General features: G+C 48.3%; 1 protein-coding gene across 5 annotated transcripts in view; it reads left to right on the top strand.

Moving 5' to 3' along the window:
- Positions 1-3,272: 3,272 nt before the first annotated feature.
- kat6a (K(lysine) acetyltransferase 6A) overlaps positions 3,273-24,165 on the top strand; it is a 30,849-nt gene continuing 9,956 nt past the window's right edge. For 4 of the 5 annotated variants that reach the window (XM_069701628.1, XM_069701629.1, XM_069701626.1 and 1 more), the window contains exons 1-9: positions 3,273-3,431; positions 5,077-6,634; positions 16,964-17,072; positions 18,283-18,398; positions 19,017-19,098; positions 19,419-19,533; positions 20,039-20,358; positions 21,736-21,848; positions 23,587-23,702. In XM_069701628.1, the coding sequence (XP_069557729.1) occupies positions 5,873-6,634; positions 16,964-17,072; positions 18,283-18,398; positions 19,017-19,098; positions 19,419-19,533; positions 20,039-20,358; positions 21,736-21,848; positions 23,587-23,702 (1,733 nt within the window). In that variant the 5' untranslated portion in view covers positions 3,273-3,431; positions 5,077-5,872. Of the gene's footprint in view, positions 3,432-3,976; positions 4,033-5,076; positions 6,635-16,963; positions 17,073-18,282; positions 18,399-19,016; positions 19,099-19,418; positions 19,534-20,038; positions 20,359-21,735; positions 21,849-23,586; positions 23,703-24,165 lie in introns of those variants that run through there. The other variant, XM_069701627.1, reaches the window with a different exon arrangement.

Below are 24,165 nucleotides of genomic sequence, written 5' to 3'. Positions count from 1 at the left end.
GTGGAGCAGAGCAAGAGCCAGGAGGCTCAACAGCAGGCCCGGAGAGCAGGAGGTGCTGCTGTGCATCAGGTGGACGGGACCTGTGTGTTTTCTGTGCCAGTGTGTGCTTGCTGGAGAGAAGAGAGGGGAGGGCGGCAGGGGGCAGGTGGACACTGCTGTGGCGGCTTGCTGGAGGAGGGGGAGGGGGGGGGCGGGACTCGGGGCCCCATAGCAGGTGGATGCTCAGATAATAGAAATTTTGAAAAAAGGAGGGATTAAGGGGATGAAAGGAAGCGAAGGATTATTTGTCTCCTTTTCTGCACCAAAGATTAACCAAAAAAAAGGACAAGTCAAGGGTCTGGTACTACAACATCCATTTGCTGGTGGAAGCTACATTTTATTGCTCTGTGACAGTTGTTCACTTTTTCAACCTTAAAGCTGATCCGAAACTGTTGAAACCAATGTTTTGAAATTTCAACTTGTCAGATTTTTCTTTGGGTAGCAGTGGTAAAAGGAAATGTCCACCAGTCAAAAAGTTTTACACTTTTAGACATAAATGTACATTTTAGGGATATTAATAAATAATAATTAAAAAAAATATATATATTTTTTTATAGCTACTACATTTTAATTTCAGATTGAATAATATATAATAGGTTAAAAAAAATGGAGAAAAAGTATCTCACAATTTTGCCTTTAAAGTTGCTTGTTTTGTGTCACCGAGAGTTTACAGATATCTTAAACTATCAATTACAATTATATATTTTCAGTGTCTGATCAATATGAATCTTGAGCCAGCAGCTTGTTGGCTTACTTTAGCATAAAGACTGTAAACACAAGGTAACAGCTGGCATTGCTCTGTCCAACCTAAATAAAAAATCTACATAGTGCACCTTTAAAGCTCACAAAGTAACTTAGAATATAATATAACAAAAACCTAAGAGTAAAAATGCCAGTTTTGAGGTGAGTTTTTTAATTCTCCACTGGTCAACCGGCAACCCCACGGTAAATAATAAAAACACTTTAGGAAGACACGGCTCCTGTATAAATCAAAGAAACATCATGATGTGTTCATTTATTAGCTGTTTCCCAGTCTAAATCCCCCGCAGTCTTAATGCTAAACTATCCAGCAAACTTGGCTTAACTTTTTAGAAGCAGATAAAAACAGTGGAATCAATATTCTCGTGATGTGGACGTGTATTTCCTCAAATCTCAAACTTTTCCCACCAACAACTAATCAGTTATCAGAACTCCTTAGGAGATTACGAGCAAATTGCTAAGTCATCATGTGAGTTCGAAGGTCTCCTCGTTTTAAAACACATCGCCTACATAACAGATGACATGATTGTGCACAGTTGTACGCTGTAATAGTTAACCCATATAAAACTGAGCAAGCTCCAATAAAAAACCGTTAAGCTCCTCCATATCTCAGCCCTCGTTCCTCCAGAAACTGTGGCGGATGACAACACTCAGTTTGAGCTTGTAAAAGTCTTCGAGTTGTGCCTGTGACTCCATTTATCTGACTGAGAATCAATACTTATCAAAATTACAATGAAATGACTCCCCCACGCCCCTCCCCCCGCCCCCCTCGCGTCCCACCCTGTTTGTTTCTGTTGTTGTGTACGACATTGTGAACATGGCCTCTGCCGTGGATCACGGTACACAACATTATTTATTCATGGCCGGTGTGGTGCAAAGCTCCTCCTGAGTATTGTCCATCTGTTAGCCGGGCCTATACTGTACACGCTGATGTAATATGAGTCCTCAGGATGCGTCCTAATAGCCGTTCATGAGTGAGCGCTTCACACTATTTATCTGTGTAATAACACTACCGTTAATTATAATTAGTGCCCCGTCGTTGCAATGTGATTTATCGGTCCCCGAAGAAGTGCAGGATAAACAGTGAGTTAAAGTGTGACCTTACCGGTTTTATTTGATCACCAGTGAGCTGACGGCGGTGCACCCTCTCACCAGACACCTCTAACATGAGAAAACATCAGGTCTAATTGCTCCCTATAAGACACACTGTAATCTGTCTCTGAGGACTGTTGTACACATCATTCTACACAAAAGCTCCAGATAATTTAATTTCCACCCAGGGAGCTTTTGGCATTAGCTTGTAATAGAAAAGGGAAGATTGCTGCCAGATTTCCAACACCAGCGCCCCTGTATCAAGATGATCATGAATTTGGAAGCAGCAAAATCCGTTTTCCTCAATTGAATGTTTTTCTTATGAGGAAGAGACGGATGTAAATCATGATAAATCACGCCGCAATAAGTGTGACTTTATCTGTGATTAATAGCAGCTACCTCACTTTTAATGTTTTTTAATTTTGCGTGACGTATTAGGACCCGAAGTATCCATAACTTTACGCACATTCAGGGCAAATTACATTTAAATTGAGTGCAGTGCAGGTTCAAATGCACCGAGAGTGATATCTTTACATTATGTTGCTTCAGTCTGTCACCAGATGCTGTAATTGATGTTGCACTGAGAGCTGTAACCCACCCCCTTCTTTCTGTAAACATAAATTCTAAGGAAAAGGTGTTAGACTCAGCTGTCACTTAATGAAATGAATTAAAGTGGATCGGCCACAGACAGTTTACATAATCATTTTCTTTTGGCGGAAAAGATAATTCTCCGTTTCACAGTCTGACGAGCAAAGCATCAGTGCACTGCTCTGCATAGGTAGATAATAGCATGCTTTATCATGGAGTGTAATACCCCAGATAGCTCCACACTGCAACATCTGATCATCTCTGGTTGGACCGAATCTGTGTGGATCGCTTTCCATCTTCAGTTTAAAAAAAAAAAAAAAAAAAACACAAAACAGCTTCTACAATAGACTGCAGTGTGGAGGGGTGTCTCACTTTGATCTTTAAATACCCTCTAACGTTAAGGCACGCTCATTGGCTTTGATTTTTTTTTTTTTTTTTTTTTTTTTTTTTACAACTCCTGGGCAACATGCAGACGCTCCCTTGAATCTCCTCCTTGTGTAGCTGTAGTACAGCAGAGGATGCGTGAACACCTATCCTCTCTTTCTATTTTTTTTTTCCTCCCTCCTCCTCCTCCTCCTCCTCCTCCAACAACCACCACCACCACCACCACCACCACCATCTGTCCCTTTCTTCCATTTCATGTGCTCAAGCAATATCCACACCCCTCTCATAGCAACAGCACGCCGCCGCCGCCGCCGCCCCCGCGCCTTGCAGTGAATTTTTTTTTATTTTTTTTTCCTTCCCCTGGATCTTCGCCTCGCACCATGCAGACGGTCCCTTGGCCCTGCCTGGGTTCAGTGTTCCCCCCTCCCCCACCAGCCGTGCTCCTGTTCCACTCAAAGATGGCGTCGGCTCTAGAGCCCCTGGTCTCTGGCTGCATTTTTAGGCTTGTTGTTGTCTTCGTTTCGCACGGTTCTGGCACCTTCTCCTCGGCGGCTCGACACGAAATCCCGGTGAGTAGCGAGCGGAAGCCGGGGTTTGTGGGGTGTGCTTGTGTGCGTGTGTGCGTGTGTTGTGTGAGATTTTTTTTTTTTTTTTTTTCTTCTTCTTCTTCTTCCACGGCCCGCTTTACGCGAGCTTTCCCTCGGAAACCAGAACCGGACCGGCGCTGGCTTTCTAGGGGGAGGAGGAGGAGGAGGAGGAGGAGGAGGGAGGGGGGGGGCACCGCGAGAGGTAGAGGGAGAGAGGGGTACGGAGGGATGGTGATCGCGGAGGTGGGTGGTGGTGGTGGTGGTGGGGGGGGGGGAGAGGAGGAGGATATAGAGGGAGGGAGGGAGGGAGGAGGAGGAGGAGGAAGCCGAGGCCTAGCTTACTCCGCTCCGAGCGGCCTTGTCTTCACCGCGCCGCTTCGGCTTGTTTGTACGTCGGGAGGCGGCGGGAGGAGAGGACCGGAGGCACGGCGCGGGACGGCGAGGAACACCGCTGCCAGGGGGGGGGGGGGAGAAAAACAACCACAAAAAAAAAAGGAAGGCTTGGAGGTGGAGGTGGTGGTGGAGGAGGAGGCCCGCAGGAGAGCAGCACGGTACCGCGGAGGTGTCTTGAGATGGCCGTCTGGTAAAAGTTGCATTGTGCCTTTTTTTTTTTTTTTTTTTTTTTCTCCATTTTTTTTTCCTCCATTTTTTTTTTTTTTTTTTTGTAACAAGGCCGCGATTTAAAACGTGAATGACATTCAGGAGAGATTATTCTGTGTGATTGTTTTGAGTATTTGTCGGGAACAAGGTGGGGATGTTTGTCCTTTTTGTGCTTGGGGGAGAAGAGGAGGAGGAGGAGAGGAGGAGAAAGCCGCTGGTGCTGAAACCTTCTCCTCGTTTTCACGCTGTTTACGTTTTTTTTTGTTTTGTTTTAAACGTTTGTAACATTTTGATCGTAACGTTAGCTTCGCCTGGCTAACGCTTAGCTCGGGCTAACAACAGCGGTTAGCGGGAAGGCTTGTTGTCAGACTGCCTGACGAGAATATATCAGCGGGACTTGAACAGCAACGGCAGGGAACAAGTTTGGCGACGCGACAGTTAATTTAGCTTTATTTTGTTTTTGTTTTTGTTTATATATATATTTTTTTTATAGCTAGCCTCTCAGCTAATGTTTGCTAACAGTCTGTGCTTCGACTGCATCGTGTTTACGTTAGCAACCCAACTAGCCAAGTTGTCAACTTCCCAGTTCAGATTTTAGGATGATGTTGTTGACCTTTTTTGTTGTTGTTGTTGTTTTTTTTGGTATATCTCGCGCCGTACATCGTTTGTGAGACATATCGGATGCTTGTGGTCGTGCTTGTTTGTTATCAGCACTTTTGTCTTCTGCTGGTTGTGGTTGTGTCAATCGTATTTCTATCAATATGAGTTGCTCGTGTGTTTATAACAGAGATAACGTGTGTTAGAAGAGTGCATGTTTTGTTAATGGCCAAACATCACGGTACTGTTTATATATCTGTGTCAAGGCATTGTGTGTGTCGGTACAGTCTTTAATTAAACATCCGTTAAATACTTTCTTGTGGTATTGTGTTCCTATTCAAAGGCAAGGTGTTTCACTTTCGTCTGTAAGGTTTCACTAAAATATTTCTCTCTCTCTCTCTCTGTGTTGTCATTTTTCTTTCGACTACAGTTTTCGTCATCTACTGAGGTCCAATAGGCATGAAGGTGATCAGCCCCGGCTGCTCCCTGGGGTGAGATATCGGCTCCGACCCGGAGCTGAGAAGCCCCGACTGCTGGAAGAGTAAAAAAAAAAAAAGAGAGAACAAGTGAAGAACGAGGAAACGTGGAGGCAGAGAAAAATCCTCATCGTCCTCTGGAATATTATAACCCACAGAGACATATCAGCTGTTTTACCCTCACCTTGATCATCGAAACACTAATATCATGTCATGGAGTCCGTGATCATCTCGCACAACTCATATTGAGAATTGGTTAGTTTGCCAGTGTTAGGAAACTAACTGAACGGGTCTTATTGACTGTCTCTACGTTGTTTTGCGTCAGTCTCGGAAGGAAATATCGCCTTTTTGTGGCCCTCTTATCATTACGATCTGCTCTACCCAACTTTGTGTGCTGTGGGGGTGAAAGTTGCGAATAGACGTGCTACTTCCTCCACTCCCCCTGCTTCTCGCCAGGGACCTTCACCTGGCTGGGAGTGGGTGGTGGGTGGGACAGATTTTACCGGGTGGAGGGTGGCCTCGGGGGGGTTGTGCTATGATCAGCTGCTCCTTTCCGTGCTGCTCATACTCAGCTTCTGAGGGACTTTCTGTGCGACCCCAAGACAAGGGATAAACAGCAGGTAGAGGGCAAAGAGGAAGAGGAGGCGGCGGCGCTACGGCGCAGGCCAGGTGTTTTGCTTGGCTTACAGTCCCCTTTTTTTGAGTTGCGGTCTCTGCGGTAAGGCCCCCACACCCACCTAGACCGCCGCCATGGTGAAACTGGCGAACCCTATGTACACCCAATGGATCCTGGAGGCCATCAAGAAGGTGAAGAAGCAGAAGCAGCGACCGTCAGAGGAGCGCATTTGCAACGCAGTCTCTATGTCCCACGGTCTGGACCGCAAAACGGTTCTGGAGCAGTTAGAGCTCAGTGTCAAGGATGGTACCATACTTAAGGTCACCAACAAAGGTCTCAACTCCTACAAGGACCCAGATAACCCCGGGCGCTTGGCTCTGCCAAAGCCCAAAAGTGGTGGCAGCTCTAGTGGAGGAGGAGGAGGTGGCGGCAGCGGCAGCGGCAGCGGCAGTGGCAGCGGCAGCGGCAGTGGCGGCAGCAGCTCTGGTGGAGGAGGCAGCGGCGGCGGCAGCGGCGGCAGCAGCAGCAGCAGCGGGGGTGGCAGCTCTCATTCCCATTCGGGGAAGAAAGCGGGACTGGACTGGAACAAGCTGATCAAGCGGGCGCTGGAGGGGCTCCACGAGCCCGGCGGTTCCACCTTAAAGAACGTTGAGCGCTTTCTCAAGTGCCAGGCTGACGTGGCAGCTTACTTGTCAGGCAGCGGCTCCATGGGGCCCGGCCTCTTTCACCAGCAGCTGAGGGTGGCCCTGAAAAGGGCCGTGGCCCACGGACGCGTGGCCAAGCAGGGTCCCCTGTTCCAGCTCATCAGCCGTAGCAGCTCCCAGGACGACGGGACCAAGATGGTGTCTCTGCAGTCGCTGCCGCCCGTCCGGTTGCTCCCTCACGAGAAAGACAAGGTAATGTCTAACAAACATGTAAAACCGTGTGCACGCACGGCAAACTTCAACACTGATAAAATACTTAAAGAATAGACACCCGGTCACATTTAGGATCGGCTGTGTATGTTGGAACTTCGCATGGATGATAGTTGTCTTTTAGATGTTTTTTTTTTTTTTTTTTTAAATTTGTCCTATTGTTTAGAACACAACAGAGAGTTCTGCTGATCACTGAGCTTTGTTTTATATCAAGATAAAGTCGACGTAAAAAGATAAATGGGTGTGAAGCGCTGTTGTCTGCTGGCATCAGACGGTTCAGATAAAATCACAGACACCTTGCTGAAACGAAGACCGTAGTTGAGGCCGTGGTGACGATAAATCAAGACGTCTGATGTGCTCCTCCGTTAACTTTTTGGGAGCTCCGGAGAAAAAGTGCGCGCGATTTGTGAAAGTGAACATACTCTCTGGGTCTTTTTTTTTTTTTTTTTGCAATCGAGACAACACAAATTACTACTGACAATAACAGCTTTACCAGAATGGCCCAGATCTATCAACAGGTAATACCTGAGACATTGGCACTGCATTTTCTCTTGCTTGTTGAAATTGGTGATGCGTGACGAGGCTGTGATTTACTACTCTACGGTAAGATGCATGTGTGAATTTCAGTTGTGAGTTTTCATGCAGCGTACGGTGCGACTGTTTCCAGTTGGCCGTAGTTGTGAGATGGGACAGACGTGAGCATCTTTCCACTAACTGGACTGTGCATCTTTGTGCTTTAGACATTACACACGTGTGCTGGACAGATATCGGGTCACGTCAGAGGGACATAACAGCACCCCGCGGGCCGGCGCTTTGTTGGGTGGACGTGCGAGCGACAGAACCTCAGGGGTGTGTGCCGCCGTCCCGCACGGGCGACGCCGGGGTGACGCCGAGGTGACGCCGGGCGGCTGGTGGGACGGTTTTTCCGCGGAGGTGCTGGGAGGTCACGGAAGAGAGTCATGGGTCCCGGCCTCCTGCAGGGAGCGTGGACCGGCTGCGGGGCTGCTCCCTGTCAGGAGCTGTCAGGAGATGGGGAGGAAGAAAGAAAGGAAGCAGGAGGAGAAGGGGAGGAACATAGACCAGAGGGAGGAAGAGAGGTGGTCTGTAGTGGTGCCAGAGGGAGAGGCCTTGGATGACGCAAGCTTCAGGCCTCTGTAGCCAGAAAGGGGGGAAGAGAGGCAGAGAAGCACCAGAAGAAAGTGAGGGAGTCAGAATGAGTTAGAGAGAGACCGGGCGAGGGAGAGGCAGACATGCAGGCGACAGAGGAGAGAGGGAACACACCCACTTTTGTAACCTGATCAGAGAAAGCAGCCGGCTGTTAACCTCGAGTTGTAAGGGCCGGAGACATGTACACACACACACACACACACACACACACACACACACACACACACACACACACACACACACACACACACACACACACACACACACACACACATAAACACACTTGAACCCATACTGTCACATGCAAATAAAGACACGCAGACATAAACACAAACTTGAGTGCATTGGGACACCACACATAAATGTTGGTTCACGTGTCATAAATCCTCAGCCAAGCGGCCCATTGCGCGGTCGTGTATAAATCAGGCAGCCATTAGATCTGGAGGACACGAGACTGGTCCTAACAACTGTTTTGACTGGCTTCTGGCTTTGTCTGGGCGCTGTGTGTGTGTGTGTGTGTGTGTGTGTGTGTGTGTGTGTGTGTGTGTGTGTGTGTGTGTGTGTGTGTGTGTGTGTGTGTGTGTGTGTACATGTCTATGTCTGTGCACATGTCTGTGCAGCCAGAGGGGCTCCTGGTGAGGACACACACGCGCACACACACACACACACACACACACACACACACACACACACACACACACACACACACACACACAAGTAGTAGGATTAGCCTAGAGAGCCGGCTGCAGTCACATGGGGGTCTGCCTAACACATTGACCTGCTTGGCTGCAGATGGTCCACTTCTTAAAGACGAGCAGAGATCAACCTCCTCTTCATCCTCTTCCTTCTCCTCCTCCTCCTCCTCTCTGACTCAGCTCCCGAATCGGCCCGCTCTACGCTGCCTCCGAGGCAAACGAAAACACAAAGTAATGCACACCTCGGTGGGAATGCGTTGCCGCCACTTGTGTGAATCCACGTGCGCCGTTACGTTTTAATACACCACAGAGCTCTCCAATCAAATCTGTAAAATTCTAAGTAAACACTTGGCGGGGTGGTGAGTCTTTTTTTTTTTTTTTTTGCCCGCGCATGTGAAGGAGTGTAAAATGCCAAACCCTGTTGCATCTAGTGAAAGTGTTTTGTCAGTCTGAGATTTGTAGATTAAACCGTGTGGGCGCGGTTTAAGCCGGAGGCTTCGGCGTTTCTTTCTGAAGGTTGGGGGCTCGATAGGGCGCGAACGGGCGGCGCTGAGGAAGTTGACATTTGTGTCTGGCATTCACGCAATCCTGTTTACCGCTCTTTCCCCCTGCTTCTCTTCTCTCGTGACTGTGCCTTGATATGTCTCTCTCTCTCTCTCTCTCTCTCTCTCTCTCGGGATGCGAGCGTACTGCTGCTCAATCATGTGTGTGGCTGGCGACGTGTCGGGGATGCATTTAGCCCGCGCGAGAGGGATATGCGTCAAAGAGATAAAAAAAAAAAAAACTGAAGACGGAGCCGCTGCCTTTCTATTGGCGGCGTCATTGCCCCCCGTGATTGCTAACCATTATGATTTCCCAAGGAAATGAGGGGGGAGGCGGGGGGGAATCAAAACAAATGGCTAAGCACTAGCTTTGACCCCATTTGCGGGGAGATTTGTGTACTCAACACGCCGATGTTTGCGTCGGTGGCCGCTCTATTCAAACGGGACCCCGGACCCTATTTCTGTCTCTCCGTCTCCCCTCTCTCCCCCTAATAGGGTGCCATTGCCAGGTCATGAAGGGGGAGGTTGAACGGGGGAGCGAAGTCATCCAGGGGTCACGGCTATATGGATGGCAAACCTCATTGCCTCCCCGAGCGCCCGTTAGCAGTATGAAGCGACGGCCATTAGGTGGGATGGGCTTGACGCTGAGCCTTTGTGTGTGTGTGTGTGTATATCTGTATACGAGTTTGTGTGTGTGTGTGTGTGTGTGATGTTCATCCCGTCATAATAGACAAGAGTGATCTTCCTGCCCCGCGGTTGCCCTCTCCTCAACAGCTGGAGCGGGGTGAACCAGAGTTCTCGGCGTCGGCGCGCCGTGTCACGGCGAGGACGTGTGAAAAAAGGCGACTTGGCGACCACACACGCGCACACAAACAGAATTTCTCCCCGTTTACTGTGTTGTGGTGATTTCCCTCCAAAAAAAAGGTCCCACTCATCCCTTTAACAGTGTTTGGCTAATGTTAGCGTCCCGTAGCTAATGGCTGGTTGCCGCGGCCAGCGCAGTTTATTATGAACCATAATGGACCGACTTGTCTTAGTGTAATTGACTCCGCTTTGCCCACATCCAATCGACCACCACCCGTCTCCTTAACTTCACACACATTACCCCCTGCTTGTGCCTGCTCAAGGTGAAGACATCACGTATTGTCACTCAAGAGGACGGTGAATACAAAATGCCCCCCCAGACATTGATTATATGCCTCGGATGCAACCCGCCTCTTCTTTCTCTCTCTCTCTCTCTCTCTCTCTCTCTCCCCCCCTCGCTCCATCCCATCCCACCGTTGCTGCTTCATCATGTTATGTAGTCGCAGGAGAGGATTTTGCCGGATAGATGGAAGCATTCCCAAAGTTAGAGCCAAACCACAGGAATGCTGGGAAGATGACTAAGTTGGGTGCAATGAAGTGCTTTTCTCTCTTTTTAGTTGTTAGACAGTCAAACAAAAGGCCTCCGATGTGTATTTTAACTGAAAAATCTTGACTTTTCAGGGATGAATCAATTAACAACCCTGCGATTCACTGGAGAGTAAAAATGATTTGAAGTCGCAACTAAATCATAACCAAACTCAAGTTCTTGCTTCCTGTTCCTGTTGTGTTTTCTCACCCTTTTACTTCTGATTTATGTGAAGTTTCGTGTTATCGCCCGTCGTATTTCTACTTCCACTGCAGGATGACAAATCACGATGAAATTTAGTTTGTTGATGTCAAAGTTGGATTACATTACATTTGATAATATCTGTTTTTTTTGTTGTTGTTTTTTTTTTGGTCTTGCGCAAGACGATCCCCAGAACTCGCTGTCAACACTTTCCAGTGGGACGACATCTTTCGTATAAAGAACAGCGTTGAATCTGTCCGCGGTGATGTCTCTCTTTCGTGATTGGCACGTGCCAGACAGTCCTCGGGACACCTCCTGGCGGCGTGCGCGCCTCCCTCCCTCCCTCCCTCCCTCCCCCGAGCGCCCGGCCGTGATTTGTCTTGTCGGAGAAGGTCTTCCAGCGTGACCCCGCGAGCGGCGCGAGAACCAGCGCGGAGCAGATCGCAGCTGGGCGCGAGTCCATAGAAAGGGCATTAGCGGCGGTGTCGGCGTCCGGGGGGAGCACTTACCTCCCACCTCCCACCTCACCGGCGACTGTGATGTGAATGGCATTTGGCACGGGAAGCGTAGCCGCGCGGGGCCTCGCGTAAGGCTAAACCTCACCGCCCCGCGAATAGAGCCCAATGTGTTGAGCAGCTGTGGAAGTGATGGCTGGAGCCCGGCCAGCCTCCCCCCCCCCCCACCCGTTCCCCGCCTCCCCCCCTGCTCCGTTTCATTCTGTGATTTGAGCTCTGCGCCCCCGCCAGCTAACCTGGCTTTTTATTCTTTATTTATTTTCCCCCAACGGAGGGCGACGCCGGGGCACGTTGGTACGACGCGGGGTCTCCGTCGGGTCGCCGTAGACGTCACACGAAGCGATCTGAAAACGGTCATTTTCGAGTCCTTCTGCCGCGGGGATTTTTTTTTTTTTTTTTTTTCCAGATTCGTCTCGCCTGCCAATCTGAACGCCGCAAAAACATCCGAAGGTGTAAAACAAGGACGAAGGCATGTCGAGGTGTGTCTCGAGCGCTCAAGATCAGCTACTGATATTTTTGTATTTCTTTTTCTTTGGAACAAGTGCGTATGTGTTTGTGCGTTGTCTCTGCTTGCACGGCATGTCCTGTAACAGTGATCAATGAGTTTGTGTTTGGAGGTGGGGGTGGAGGGGGTGGAGGGGGGGGCGGCCATAAGGGAAGGTGGGGGGAGGGGGGCAGGCAGCCGAGATTGGGCTTCCATGTTAATGAGATCCTTGACTTGAGACGAGACAAGGACAACAGCAACGCTTTTCCCGCTTTCTTTCTCCTCCCATTTCATTTTATTCTCTCCCCTCCGTTTCTCCTTCTCTCTGTTTTGTTTCTCGCCCGTCCCCTCCATTGTTATCCTCCTTCCTGTCTCACTCTGCCGTCCTCTTGTCTTTTAGTGAAGAGCAGCCAGCGTGCAAAGAGGAAATCCGGGCCGCCGCCGCTCGCCTTCCTATAACCCATCTGTTTGTAAAGGAAGAGCGAGGCTCGACACCTGCAGGACAAACGCTGCTGGATAAAAGGAGCGTGTTGGACAACACCGCGGTTAAGCGATCCAGGGAGAGAGAAAAAAAACGTCGGCGGGCGTGTCGGCTGGGTCCGATTAGGGAGTCTTAACCTGTCCGTTTGCGTTCAGGCGTGTATTTATAGAGGAACCTGTTACTTGTAAGACTGGTTTGGATGGGGAACTGGGGGTGGCGTTTGGAGGCCGAGCCGCTCCACGCAGCCAGATGCTAACAGTTACCACGAGGTCTGTCTTTGTAGTTCGCAGCAGTGTGGTTTTCTTTTCTTTTTCTTTTTTTTCTTTTTTTTTCTTTCTCCCTGAAAATGAGCACGAAACATTGAACACACGGGACCTAAAGTTAAATGCCGGCCATGACACTTAAAGTCAAACAGTCCAGTCAGTGTAAGAAGTGGTCCCGGGGGGGGGGGGGGGGGGGGGGACCAAAAACAAGGCTGAAACGGGGAGGAAGAACTGGAGGAATTTGAGGATTGTGTTTTGCAGGTCTAATATCCCTGTTATTGGAGGGAGGATTAGCTCTTCATTTATTTTTTTTAATTTTTTTTTTGGTATCTGTTGGGGATTAATTTACAGCGGCAGCCGGTAACTGAAGCCTCACTGTAGCGTGCGTCGCCGTACGAGGTGCCTGTGAAAGGCGACGCCGGCTCGCTCGCTTCCCTTCGGCCCGAGCGCTCGACGGGGGCGAGCGGGAGCGGGTTGACCTCCTCCGGTGAGGAAAGGGTGAAGCGTCAGGAAATATTTGGGTTGACGGTCACACGGAGGACGGCTGCTGCACATTTACCTCTCTCTCCTTTTCTTTTTACGCTTTCCGTTTCCTCTCCTGCCCTCTGGATTGTTATTTCTGTCCTCTGCTCTGTCTTTTTTTTTTAAATTTTTTTTTTATCTCACTCCTCCTCCTTCCTCCTTTCTTTCGTCTTGTTGCCGACTTCCATTTCTCTCCAGTGACTTTGGCTGGTTTGTTTGGGAAGATCTATCTCTAGCTTCCTTTTCATAATGCATTCGGGTCATTGGATTTGTTTTTGTAAATCTTACAGTATAAACCAACAACATTATCACCCTTTTATGGTATTTTTTTTTTTTTTTTTTTTTTGTGTCTGTGCGTCAGCAATGAAAATGTAAAAAAACAACAACAACAACAACTGTTTTCATAAACAGAAAGCTCCTGCTTATACATTTATCCAGCGGTAAGCCTCTATCTTCCCCGGTGCACCCTGCATGTCTCCGCTTATCTGCCTCCCTCTCTCGCTCTCTGTTTACCTCTTACTTCCCTTAACTCTCTCTCGCTCGATCCATTTTGTTCCCCTCCGTCTCCCAGCCCCTTTGCTGTGTTAGGTGGGTAAGGGGTAAGTGTGTGTGTGTGTGGGAGGGGGGTTGGGGAGGGGGGAGGTGAGGTGAGGGGGGAGGTGGGGGTGTCAGAAGGAAATGAACCCAATAAATCAAGCTCTTGTCTCTTGTCTGGTCCCTGCCAGGACATGCAGCCTTACCCGGCTCTCTGCAGCTACAAGCGTTCACACCGTTGTGCTGCCGGAAACCTTATAATAACTTGTTGTGGTGGGCGTTACCGGGGAACGTACACGAATATCGAAACGCGAGGACTTCCGTCGACGTTTTCAATCCTTTCTGCCGGCCCCTGTGGGTTCACAGTGAGTCGGGATAGTTATTTAGTGTGTAATTTGCAGCTCTCCCTAAAAACAAACGCTCGCGTTTACGTCGGCGGTTTGCGCTCTCGATTGCGGTATCTCGCCTTTTGTAACATTTACACATTATCGCAGGTCAGAAGCCGACTTCCTGCCGAGTTCACGAGCGCTGCCAGCCGGCTGCTGTAAAGCTCCACACAACCTGCAGCCTCATGAAATGAGCTGGAGGAACTGAATCAACAGCTGGCTCACGCCGTTTCAACTGAAACTAAATATTCGCCTCGTAAGCGTAATGATAGCCGTGTACGCGCGTCTTTGACGCGGCTTCATTATATTATAAGCACGTCCTATTAAGTGTGAACAACGGCGGGGGGGTGGAGGGTGGGGAGCGACGACTTCAGACAGTTGAACCGCACAATGTTACGCACTTTGATTTTATACAAAAGATGCTTTATTATCTTTTAAGTATTATTAAGCGGTTTGGCTTTAATGTGTCTGTAAAAAGCATTCTCCTGCTCCGGGCCTTTTTTTTTTTCTTTCTTTCTTCTTTCTTTTTTTTTTTTTTTTTAATGCTGTATTGCATTACCACATTGAATAATTAGCGAGCTAATTAGGCTTGCCGCTGAACACGAAAGGAGTAAGTCGGATGGAAAAAACTAAATCTAAAATCTAAATTCTGCGGGTGCTCCGGCTTCCTCCCGGGGTCCGAAGACAAAGCAAGCGAGGTTAATTGGTGATTTCTAAATCGGTCGTGGGTGTGAATGCTGGAGTGAATCGTCGGCCCCGTGGCGAACCGGGGCGCACCTCGCATTTGGCCCCAAAAGTCGGCGCGGATCGGCTCCGGTGTGAAGTCGCCAGTGAGTTTGCCGCAGAGTTTGTGAGCGCTACTTGTCAAGCTTCAGGAGCTCTGGGAGGGTAACGGCAATTTTCATGTTTTGAACCCGGGCGGATGCCTGGATTCTGACATCCGGGATGGTTTGTGTTCGTGGCTTCGGGCCTTCTTTTTTTTTTCCTCCACCGGCGCCTCGTTGTAACGCGTTACTCCCGTCCGAAGGTGGCGCCCTAAAAGGCCGCCTGCCAGACGGCATTAAATATAAGGAGAAGAAGAACGCGCTGCTTTCAGGGAACCAGAGCTCTGCAGGTGAAGATAATCCCGGTGCGAATGTCGGGAAACGTGCAAAGACAACTGCAGCGGTCCGAAAGTTCTGCGTGGAACTTCTTCAAAACACGAATAATAATGAGGAGGTGCGGTGCAAGTAAAGCACCGAGAAAATTGTTGAATAGTTTTGCTTCGAATGCCCGTCCCGAGTTGAGCTCCCTCGCCGATTATCCTCCACGTTCCCGACACCTCCAGTGGCAGACGAGCCCTCCCTGCAGCTGCAGGTCGTTTGCTACCGATATTCAGCGCGTGTTCGAATCCCGCCAAGCGGAAAGAGTTTCGAGCGATACGAAAAGCTCCACGTTTGGTGTTAACGCATCCCAGAAGAAGCTCCTTCCACTTTGTCTCAAGATGTTCCCACGTGTCCGCTGGCAAAGCGCCGGTCCAGATGTCATGCGAGTTGTTGTTTTTTTTTAACCAGTGGCTTTCTCTTTGCTTGCGCGGCCATAAAGCCGAGAATGTGGAAGAGCAGTCGGTCAACAGATGTCGTAAGCGCAGCGTTTTCCCATCTCGGCCGTGGAGCCCTGCGGCTCCTCCAGAGGGTCCATCACCAGCGCTTCTCACACACACACACACACACACACACACACACACACACACACACACACACACACACACACACACACACACACACACACACACTCGGCTTTTGAGGACAGCTTGCCGTAGGCAGGCGGTGCCACAGCTCGATTTTTTTTTTTTTTCTGGATGAACATACTGTACATTTGGGCCTTGGAAATGTTCTAGTACTTTTCAGTGCACTTGTTTTTGTTTTGTTTAGAGCGGCCCTGGTGTCGTCTTTTTTTTTTTTTTTTTGTATTGCTCCTACATCAATGATTTACGTGGGTTGAACTTTCCACTTGAGGAAGTTATGTCCGAACCAAGAATCACTCGGCAACGCCTTGATTACACGCGGATGATCTTCATTCAACACAATATGCAACATAAAAAAAACAACAACTGTTGATCGACTGTCTGAGCTGTATCATTATTTTTTTGTTCTTTTTTATATATATATACTATAGAGATTTGTTTTTTTTTATATGCGCCTCACATCACCATACGACATCATTAACAGCATTCTAAAAACATAACGCAACTTTCTCCCGGCGCTTACTGCCGCCGTTATCCATTTGTATCGCAGACATTTATGCGGGCTGGAAGCAGCAAACACCGAACAGTTGTTTTCTGTTCGCTCGGTAGGAAGCAAAATGTATTGCTGAAAACGACTGGCGGTGTACTCGGAGGTAGAAGTAAGCCGCCCCCCAGGGCTTCCAGGCTCCAGAAAACTTAGAAGGAGAGTCGCCCCGTGTCCTCTCCCCCTCTCGTGTTTGTGTCTGGGTGAAGTGCACCTGCAGGGCTTAAGGGATGTGTTATTTTTTTTGTTTTTTGGGGGTTTTCCAGCTTTATTGTACGCACGAGTCCCGTTTGATGTGTAACAACATGTTAAGTGTTTATGCCCTGGCTTTGTGAGACTGTGTTTGTTTTGTGTCTTAAGTGCGCACCTGCTGACATGGTTCGTGTCTTTTTTTTGGGGGGGGGGGATCCTAAAAGATTCATGCGGCCCCAGAACTGAATGTCTTGATGTCGTGTTTTAGGAGGAGGGAGGGAGGGGTGTCAAAATGGGACATGTTGCAGCCGAGCTCCAGCTTTTTGATCAAACGGCAACCGGAGTCGGCGGAGACGTTTTGACACGCGACGGCAGCCGCTAACATGACGCGCCACATAAATTATACAAGCCCGCTCATCGCGGCGGCTCTCGCGCTCTCCACTATCCTCAACTCTCGGCGCGCAGATCCACGTTGCCGTTGTAATTTTCGGTCCGCTGACAGCTTGTTAAAACACACAGCAGCAGTCAGTCGCTGCAGTCGGGACACACAAGGACCACTTTGTTGCTTTCATTTGTACAATGAAGCTGTTAAATTGACTGACGGTCTCAACTTTGTCTCCTCTGTCCTCCGTTTCCCCCCCCCCCCCTTCATCTCTGTCCCACTGCCAGCCGGTGGCCGAGCCCATCCCCATCTGCAGCTTCTGTTTGGGCACCAAGGAGCAGAATCGCGACAAGAAGCCGGAGGAGCTCATCTCCTGCGCCGACTGTGGCAACAGTGGTGAGTGCCGCTCTCTGACCGGCGGGAACTCGACTTCCTGGAAACCCTCTCGCTTCCATTTTTGTACCCGAAGCAACCGCAGAAGAAGAGAGAAGAAGAATTTGTTTTTTATTTTGTATTACTATTTTCATTTTATTATTTATAAAAAGCCAGCTGCGGTTTCAAAATCAAATCAAAGCACAGACCGAGGACACATTTTTACAAACTGAAGTCGTAGAAAGATTGTGGAGTGTAATTTCAGGAACTATTTCCAGTGCACAAACTTCAACTTTTTTTTTTTTTTTCCTTTCATTTCCTTTCTTACTCTTCAAGTGACACTTGATCTGCACTCAGGTCTACAAATGCAGCTGCTTTTAGTTATTACACATCAACACACGTTTCCACTGCTTTCAGCCTTTCCCCTGCTTCCATCCGTTGTTTAACTGCAGGTTCATTTGCGTTCACTGATGACACTTCAGCTTCAGCTTAAACCGATCACATATCGCATTCATGTCGGTGCTCAACCGGCACTTTAACTTTATTTAGCGTGCACATAGACGGGAACCTTATTTAACGGACATTTTAAATTCTTGTTTTTGGAAATTTTTAACTGTGAATATTTTTCCCTCTTTCGAACTCCCCGTTTGAGTTATTCTTTATAGTTGTTCTGCTGTGTTATTTCGGTTATTCAGCTGTCATCTGTCCTCGTTTTAAGCCCAGGATGTCGTCCTTAAACTGAGCCTCATAACTAATCCTGGCTCTGGCTTGTATTTTGAGAAAATCCGCGATGATTGTGTCCCCTATAAAAATCTTGTTCTTATTGAGATACACGCTGTCGTATTCTCGCAAAGGCCTGACGTTGCTCATTGAAAGCAGAAGAGCGATAGTGTTCCTCTTCTTCCCTCTGCGGGTTTCTGTTCCAGACGAGGCCGTCTTGTTTGCTTCTCTTCAAACAGCGCAAAAGCACAGCTCTGACAGATTGTCATTTATGTTTGAATACTCTCTTTGCAGCCAGGTTTGAGTCAGTGAGGGCTTTCAATTCCAAAAGGAGCTTCTCTTCTCTTTTCTTTTCTTTTTTTTTTTCTTTCCCTCCCGCCCCTCTTCTTCAATGATGCAAGTGGGTCACGGCTGTCAGTCAGCAGTGACAAAAAAGAAATACAAAATAAAAAAAATAAAAAGCGCGTGACGCTGATGCACTTGTTTGTGTGTGCGTTGTCTGTCTACCTTGCAGGCCACCCGTCCTGTCTCAAGTTCTCCCCGGAGCTCACGGCGCGAGTCAAGGCTCTGTGGTGGCAGTGCATCGAATGCAAGACTTGCAGCAGCTGTCAGGATCAAGGGAAGAATGCGGTGAGTGGATGAGCGAATATGGCGGACCGGCAGCCCGACGGTATCTCCAGCAAACGCTCCTCTCTTCTCCGCCGCGGTGCCAGATAGAGATGCTGATAGACATATCTGTGGGCCTGACATCGAGCTATTTTAGTCGGCTTGATTTCGCTCTTCTTCCCCCCCCCCCTCTTACTCTGTCAAGTGAGGAATCATTGTTATTCAAATGTTTTTCGGGAAGTTGAACGGCGAGACAAAACTCACTCCCCGCTGCCAAGATGCACGACGATTAAAAGAACACGAGGACGGAGAGAACTGGCAGAATGATAATAAACCCTTTTTTTTTTTCTTCTTTTTTTATGAATACGTGGAAGCTCGTTTTAATAACTCATTTCAATGAGCTCCAATGTGTGTAATTTAAAACACATTGCATCATATATATATATAATCACACCAACTGACCCGTATTGACTCAATAAAAAAGGGAATATTGCTTAAAATGTTTTTCATGTGCACGTTTAAGGCAATCAATAATCATCAGTACGTGTGTGTGTGTGTGTGTGTGTGTGTGTGTGTGTGTGTGTGTGTGTGTGTGTGTGTGTGTGTGTGTGTGTGTGTGTGTGTGTGTGTCTGCATGCACAGGACAACATGTTGTTCTGTGACTCCTGTGACCGGGGCTTCCACATGGAGTGCTGCGATCCTCCCCTCACGCGGATGCCCAAAGGTAAATAAACATCAGCGCTCCTTTTAAGTCGTAACCTGCCGCTTCATTATCTGTTTACGGCCCCCCATGAATTCAGCTCCGATAGAGTCCGCGAAGCGCCTCCATTACTGTTCAGTATGACCATTACAGTGACAGCGAATGATTAAATCATCTCCAGAGTTATTTTGCCTCCCATCTCTTAATGCTTCACCATTAAGTGCAAATGTATTAGATACTTCCCAGAGCATGCTGGTATCTGCGCTGAAGCCTGTCTCCTGTCTCGTCTAATCCACCTCACAGGATGTGAACACATGCTTTCTCTCTGTCTCTCTCTCTCTCAGGCATGTGGATTTGTCAAATCTGCCAACCCAGGAAAAAGGGAAAGAAGCTTTTACATGAAAAGGCAGCACAAATCAAACGGCGCTACAACGCACCGCTGGGACGGCCCAAGAACAGGTACACAGCTGCCTCCGACTAATGGCATCTCCTGCAGTGTCAGCTGGGTGCAGCTAAGATGCCACGTATCTGCTTCACCACAGTAAACACAAGCCAACAGCTGAGAACCGGTTTGCAGATATTTTTGCCGTCATTGGAGAGTTCGGTTGTCGTCTATCATCACTCAAATCAATTGATCAAACCTTATTTATAGGGCACTTTCTGTACATTTTGCGCCAGTTCGAAGTGCCTTACAGATGATTGACAAGCCAGTGAGAAGACGGACAGTTTTAGATCAGAAAAATGTAATACATTTGAGGACAATTTTAAAACGAGATTAAAAACAAATTATAGGAGAAAAAGACAAGACCCTTTGATGATGAACAGGACCAATTCTTTGCAGTATACTTGTACAGGTTTTCTCTGTCGGTATGGCAACGGGGACCGATCATGACTCCCGGCCGTGACTCTGTGGTCCTATTACCTCCCGACACAATGTTAACCAAACTCTCGACTTCCCTCGCAGGCCGGGCCGGCCCTTCAAGAAGCTGGGAGGTCGCGGTCGGCGGAAGCGCTCGGCCTCGGCCCACTCCTCCTCCAGCTCCTCCTGCGAGGGTTACCCCGGCGACGACCGGCTGCTTTTTTCGATGCGGGAGGACGACGACGACCTGTCGCACAGCAGCCTGCGCTTCAACAACAAGACCAAGGGCCTCATCGACGCCCTCACGAAGTTCTTCACGCCGTCGCCGGAGGGCCGTAAGGCCCGGCAGGAGGTGGTGGACTACTCGCAGCAATGCCGCATCCGGAAGAAAGCCAGTCGCAAAGGAGAAGGAGACGACAGGGGGGGTAAGGATCAGCCTGTTTCTCCGTTTGTCTGATCACGACACCGCAGATTAACAAGTTAAAGTATTCCCAAAAAAAAAGTTCGTAAAGCTCGTGTTTAAAACAGAAATCGGAAAAAGCTTTAAAAGTTGAGAGAAAATGTACATAGAGATGTAAATTTACTGTTGTGTTTACTGAAGGAATCAGTTATTATTGAAGCGACCATAAAAAAAGAAAAACAGACTTTATTTTAGCATGTTAGCAATTACATAAATTGCAAATAATTGCACTTTAATGAGCAATCGTAACGTTAAGGAAATCAAAACATGCTGTATCTTTATGCATCCTTTTACAACGCTTTGTCAACAGACTCTGTTCTACCAGCTGTTACTGAAGATACTGAAAACACATGCAAAACAGTAAAAAGACTGAATTTTAACATGTTAACAATCACATAAATTAGTAATAAATACTCTTTCACGAGTAACAATAACATTAGGAATATTGTAAAATCAAAAATCATACTTTATCTTCCCGCATCCTTTTACAATGCTTTGCTGACACACTCTGTACTGTGATGCTTCCGTGTTCTTTGTCCCACTTTTAGAAATAATTCAGTCCTGATGTTACTTATTTGGAAATTGGAGGCCAACAGTAAAAATCGTGTGAAATTGATTTGTTTTGGGTTTTTTCTCCGCTGAAGAAAATGATTGCTTATGCCTTGAAATAAATTGCTTTGTAATTTAAAGCGGCCACCTCCTGTTCTCTTTCTGTTGAATTTTCCAGGACCAAAAATAAACGGGGTCTTAAAGTAAGGCAGTAAGTAGAAGAAAAATCCGGAGCGTTTTCTTCCAGTTTCAGCAGCCACCCACATCAGTCTTTGAGATGAATTCTACCATATCATCCTGCGTATCTGTACAAAGCTTCATCAGAACACTTTAACAGGTTCATCATTAGAAAAAATATGTTCCTCTTTGGCGAATAACAGCTGACGTGTTTTACTATTTCGGGAAACTCATGCGGCACAAATTTCGTTCGGCCGAATAGATTCTCCGAGCGCTTCATGTCTTCAGTGTTTGAAGGCTAAGTGTTCATTAGAAGGAAAACAGAGTTTAATGATGTCAACGGTACAAATGACACCTCCCGCCTACATGCCGGTTGTTTTCCACAACCCCTCTCCCGCCCCCCCGCGGTGAATTTGCAAAACTCTTCTTTATTTCAGAAAGAAAATATTCTGTATCGGGGTTTATTTTAGGAACTCTCTAGCTGTTTGTTGTCTCAACTGTCTGCAGTTCAGCGCGCCATCGTTACGTTCAATCGGCGGACATCTCGGCTCCCCGTCTGCCGAGGCTCTCGCGGGATTTCGCAGTAACGTCGAACCGTGCGTTTTTCAATCCGCAGACAATCAGGACGGCAGCGACTGGCGCGACGACGACGAGAAGCTGCCCGGCCACGAGAACCTGACGGAGAAGGACATCGAGCTGTTCAGACACATCCAGGAGCTGGCGCTGCAGGTAGGCGGACGAGATACATCACCGGGTGCTTAAAGGCGGGCGAGTGGACAGAGAGCAGGCAACGGGAAGGGGAGGAGCTGAAGGTGTGGGGGGGGGGGGGGGCATTACCACGGTAACCTGGGAGAGACCCGTGAGTCTGCGACTGTCGAGGAGGACCTCGGCTTCAAGCGACGAGAGCGTGTTGAGAAAGAGCCGAGTCGACAGCTGGCAGGTTTGCGCGAGATGAATTGGCTGGCTGGCTCCGTACGAGCTCTGCGGGACGCAGGCACGTTTGTGGGTGGAAAAGTCAATGAGCTGCGAGAGAGCATTGAATTTCAGCGCTGAAAAGAAATTCATTTGGCACGGAACATCTGCCAGATTCAGCGTGGATATTAAAATCATCCATTACCATAGATGCGGCACACATGGACCGGAGCGGGATGATGAATGCGGGCTCAAAGGTTTGGAGGTAGATAACGAGGGGCGATTGTATCTTTACTGTTGTCAGAAAAAAAAAAAAAAAAAAAAGTGCTTGAATTTCACATCTTGCTTGCGATTGATGGCGACCCCTGCTCTGATTGGAGGGGCAGGGCACACACCCGGGAGTGGACGGCTGCCGTTATGTTTATGTTTGATGGAGTGGACATTGAGCAGGGCGGCTGTAACGACGGTGTCCTGGCGGGTTGGCCTGTAGCTACAGAGAGGACACGTAAATTAGCCCCTTTAATGTCACGTTTTACGGCGTAAGTGCCGCAGTAAACTGACCGGAGAGCGGATGTTCGGCCTGCGTCGCGGGGGGGCCATATTAATACGCCATCCTCGGGTAGTCGCTGGGAAGTCTCCGCCGGCGTCACGTGTATGACACTGGCCGAGGAGTAAGACTTAATGAAACGTAAAAAGGGTCAACGTGATTATTCAGGCTGAGTAGCAGTGAAGTCGAGGACGTGATCGTCATAAACGGACTGCTCTAAAGCTGCGTTGCAAATGAACTTGTGTACAAACGCTCACTATTTTAAGTGCACGAATACAGAAACGTGCAGCGCGCTGCAAGTACCGGGACGGTGCACTCAAAACGGGCCAGAAATAAAATAAACGGTCGCCATCTTGGCTGTGTAGAGTAAAGGGGGCGGGGCCACGAATATTCGAAGCTGCAGCTGTTCCTGAACACCACACAAAAGTTGATTTTGTTCTGTTTTTTTTTTTTTTTTTTTTCACTTCTGCTGCTAGGCAGGGGAATCGGTTTGTTCATTGAGCTCGTTAAACACAGGAAACGAAAACACGATGATTTCTGGATAAAATAAATAAATAAAGCTGCAGAGATTTCGGAGGGTGATATATTTACACGCTGAGGTTATTTCCGGTCAGAACTGCGACAACGCCCTGCGTCGCATGAGTGAGAGTCCAAACACGGGACAGCACTTTTCGTTGGCGTACTAAGTGGAAGTACGTCATTTGGGAAACGGCATAAGATTCTGTGCTTTTCCACAGATCCACTTTTTGTGAGAATCCAAGACTGCTGGGAGTTTGTTGTGCGTGTGTGTGTGTGCGCGCGCGCACGCGTGTGCATGTGGACTCCCAGTGCGCTCCTGCCGCTGGAGTACCAGCTCCTCGGCCAGCGATCCCCGTTGTGTAATCTGTCTGCCTGGCGCCGCTTCATCTGCTAATCCCTCCGGTAGTGAACCTGTATCTGACCTCACACATCTCTCCCCTCCCCGCCCCTCCCCCTTCTTCTTCATCTTCGTTGTCCGCCCCCCAACAGAAAGTCGGCGTGACGGGTCCGCCCGACCCTCAGATGCGCTGTCCGTCAGTCATCGAGTTCGGCAAGTTTGAAATCCAGACCTGGTATTCGTCTCCCTACCCACAGGAGTACAGCAGGTGAGGCGACGCACCGTAATGAAGCACATCAGCATAATGCACTTCGCGCCCGGCGCTGCCTGTAGGTGTAGAAATTACCTACCAGCATAATGGAGCTCAATTATAAAGCGGTTCACACCACCACCTACTTTGGCGACTTACCAGACGGAGGCACAGGGCAAAAATGACTTCCATTATTCGTGTTGAATATAATTTATTTATTAATTTTTTTTTTACCAAATCTGCCTCCATAAGATATTTAAAAACAGCAACAACAACAAAAAAAGAAAATGCGCGGATTAAAAGCTTATTAACCCCTTTAGGGCAAAAAATATGATTGTTTCCATTTATAAAGCGGAATTATTTGCTCATGTCAAAACAAGAGCCGTGAAGAGTGTTCCAGTAAATTAATCTGCAAATGATTTTCTCAGTCGTTTAATGTTTTGATCCAAAAAATTGATAAAAACAAAAAAAGAGCACGCTG

This window comes from Brachyistius frenatus, unplaced genomic scaffold (genome assembly GCF_029030835.1).
Source record: "Brachyistius frenatus isolate BFR_SWC_R1_liver_20210118 unplaced genomic scaffold, ASM2903083v1 Contig_37, whole genome shotgun sequence".
NCBI classification, from domain to species: Eukaryota; Metazoa; Chordata; class Actinopteri; family Embiotocidae; genus Brachyistius; species Brachyistius frenatus.
This window is presented reverse-complemented; position numbering and strand designations above follow the sequence as displayed.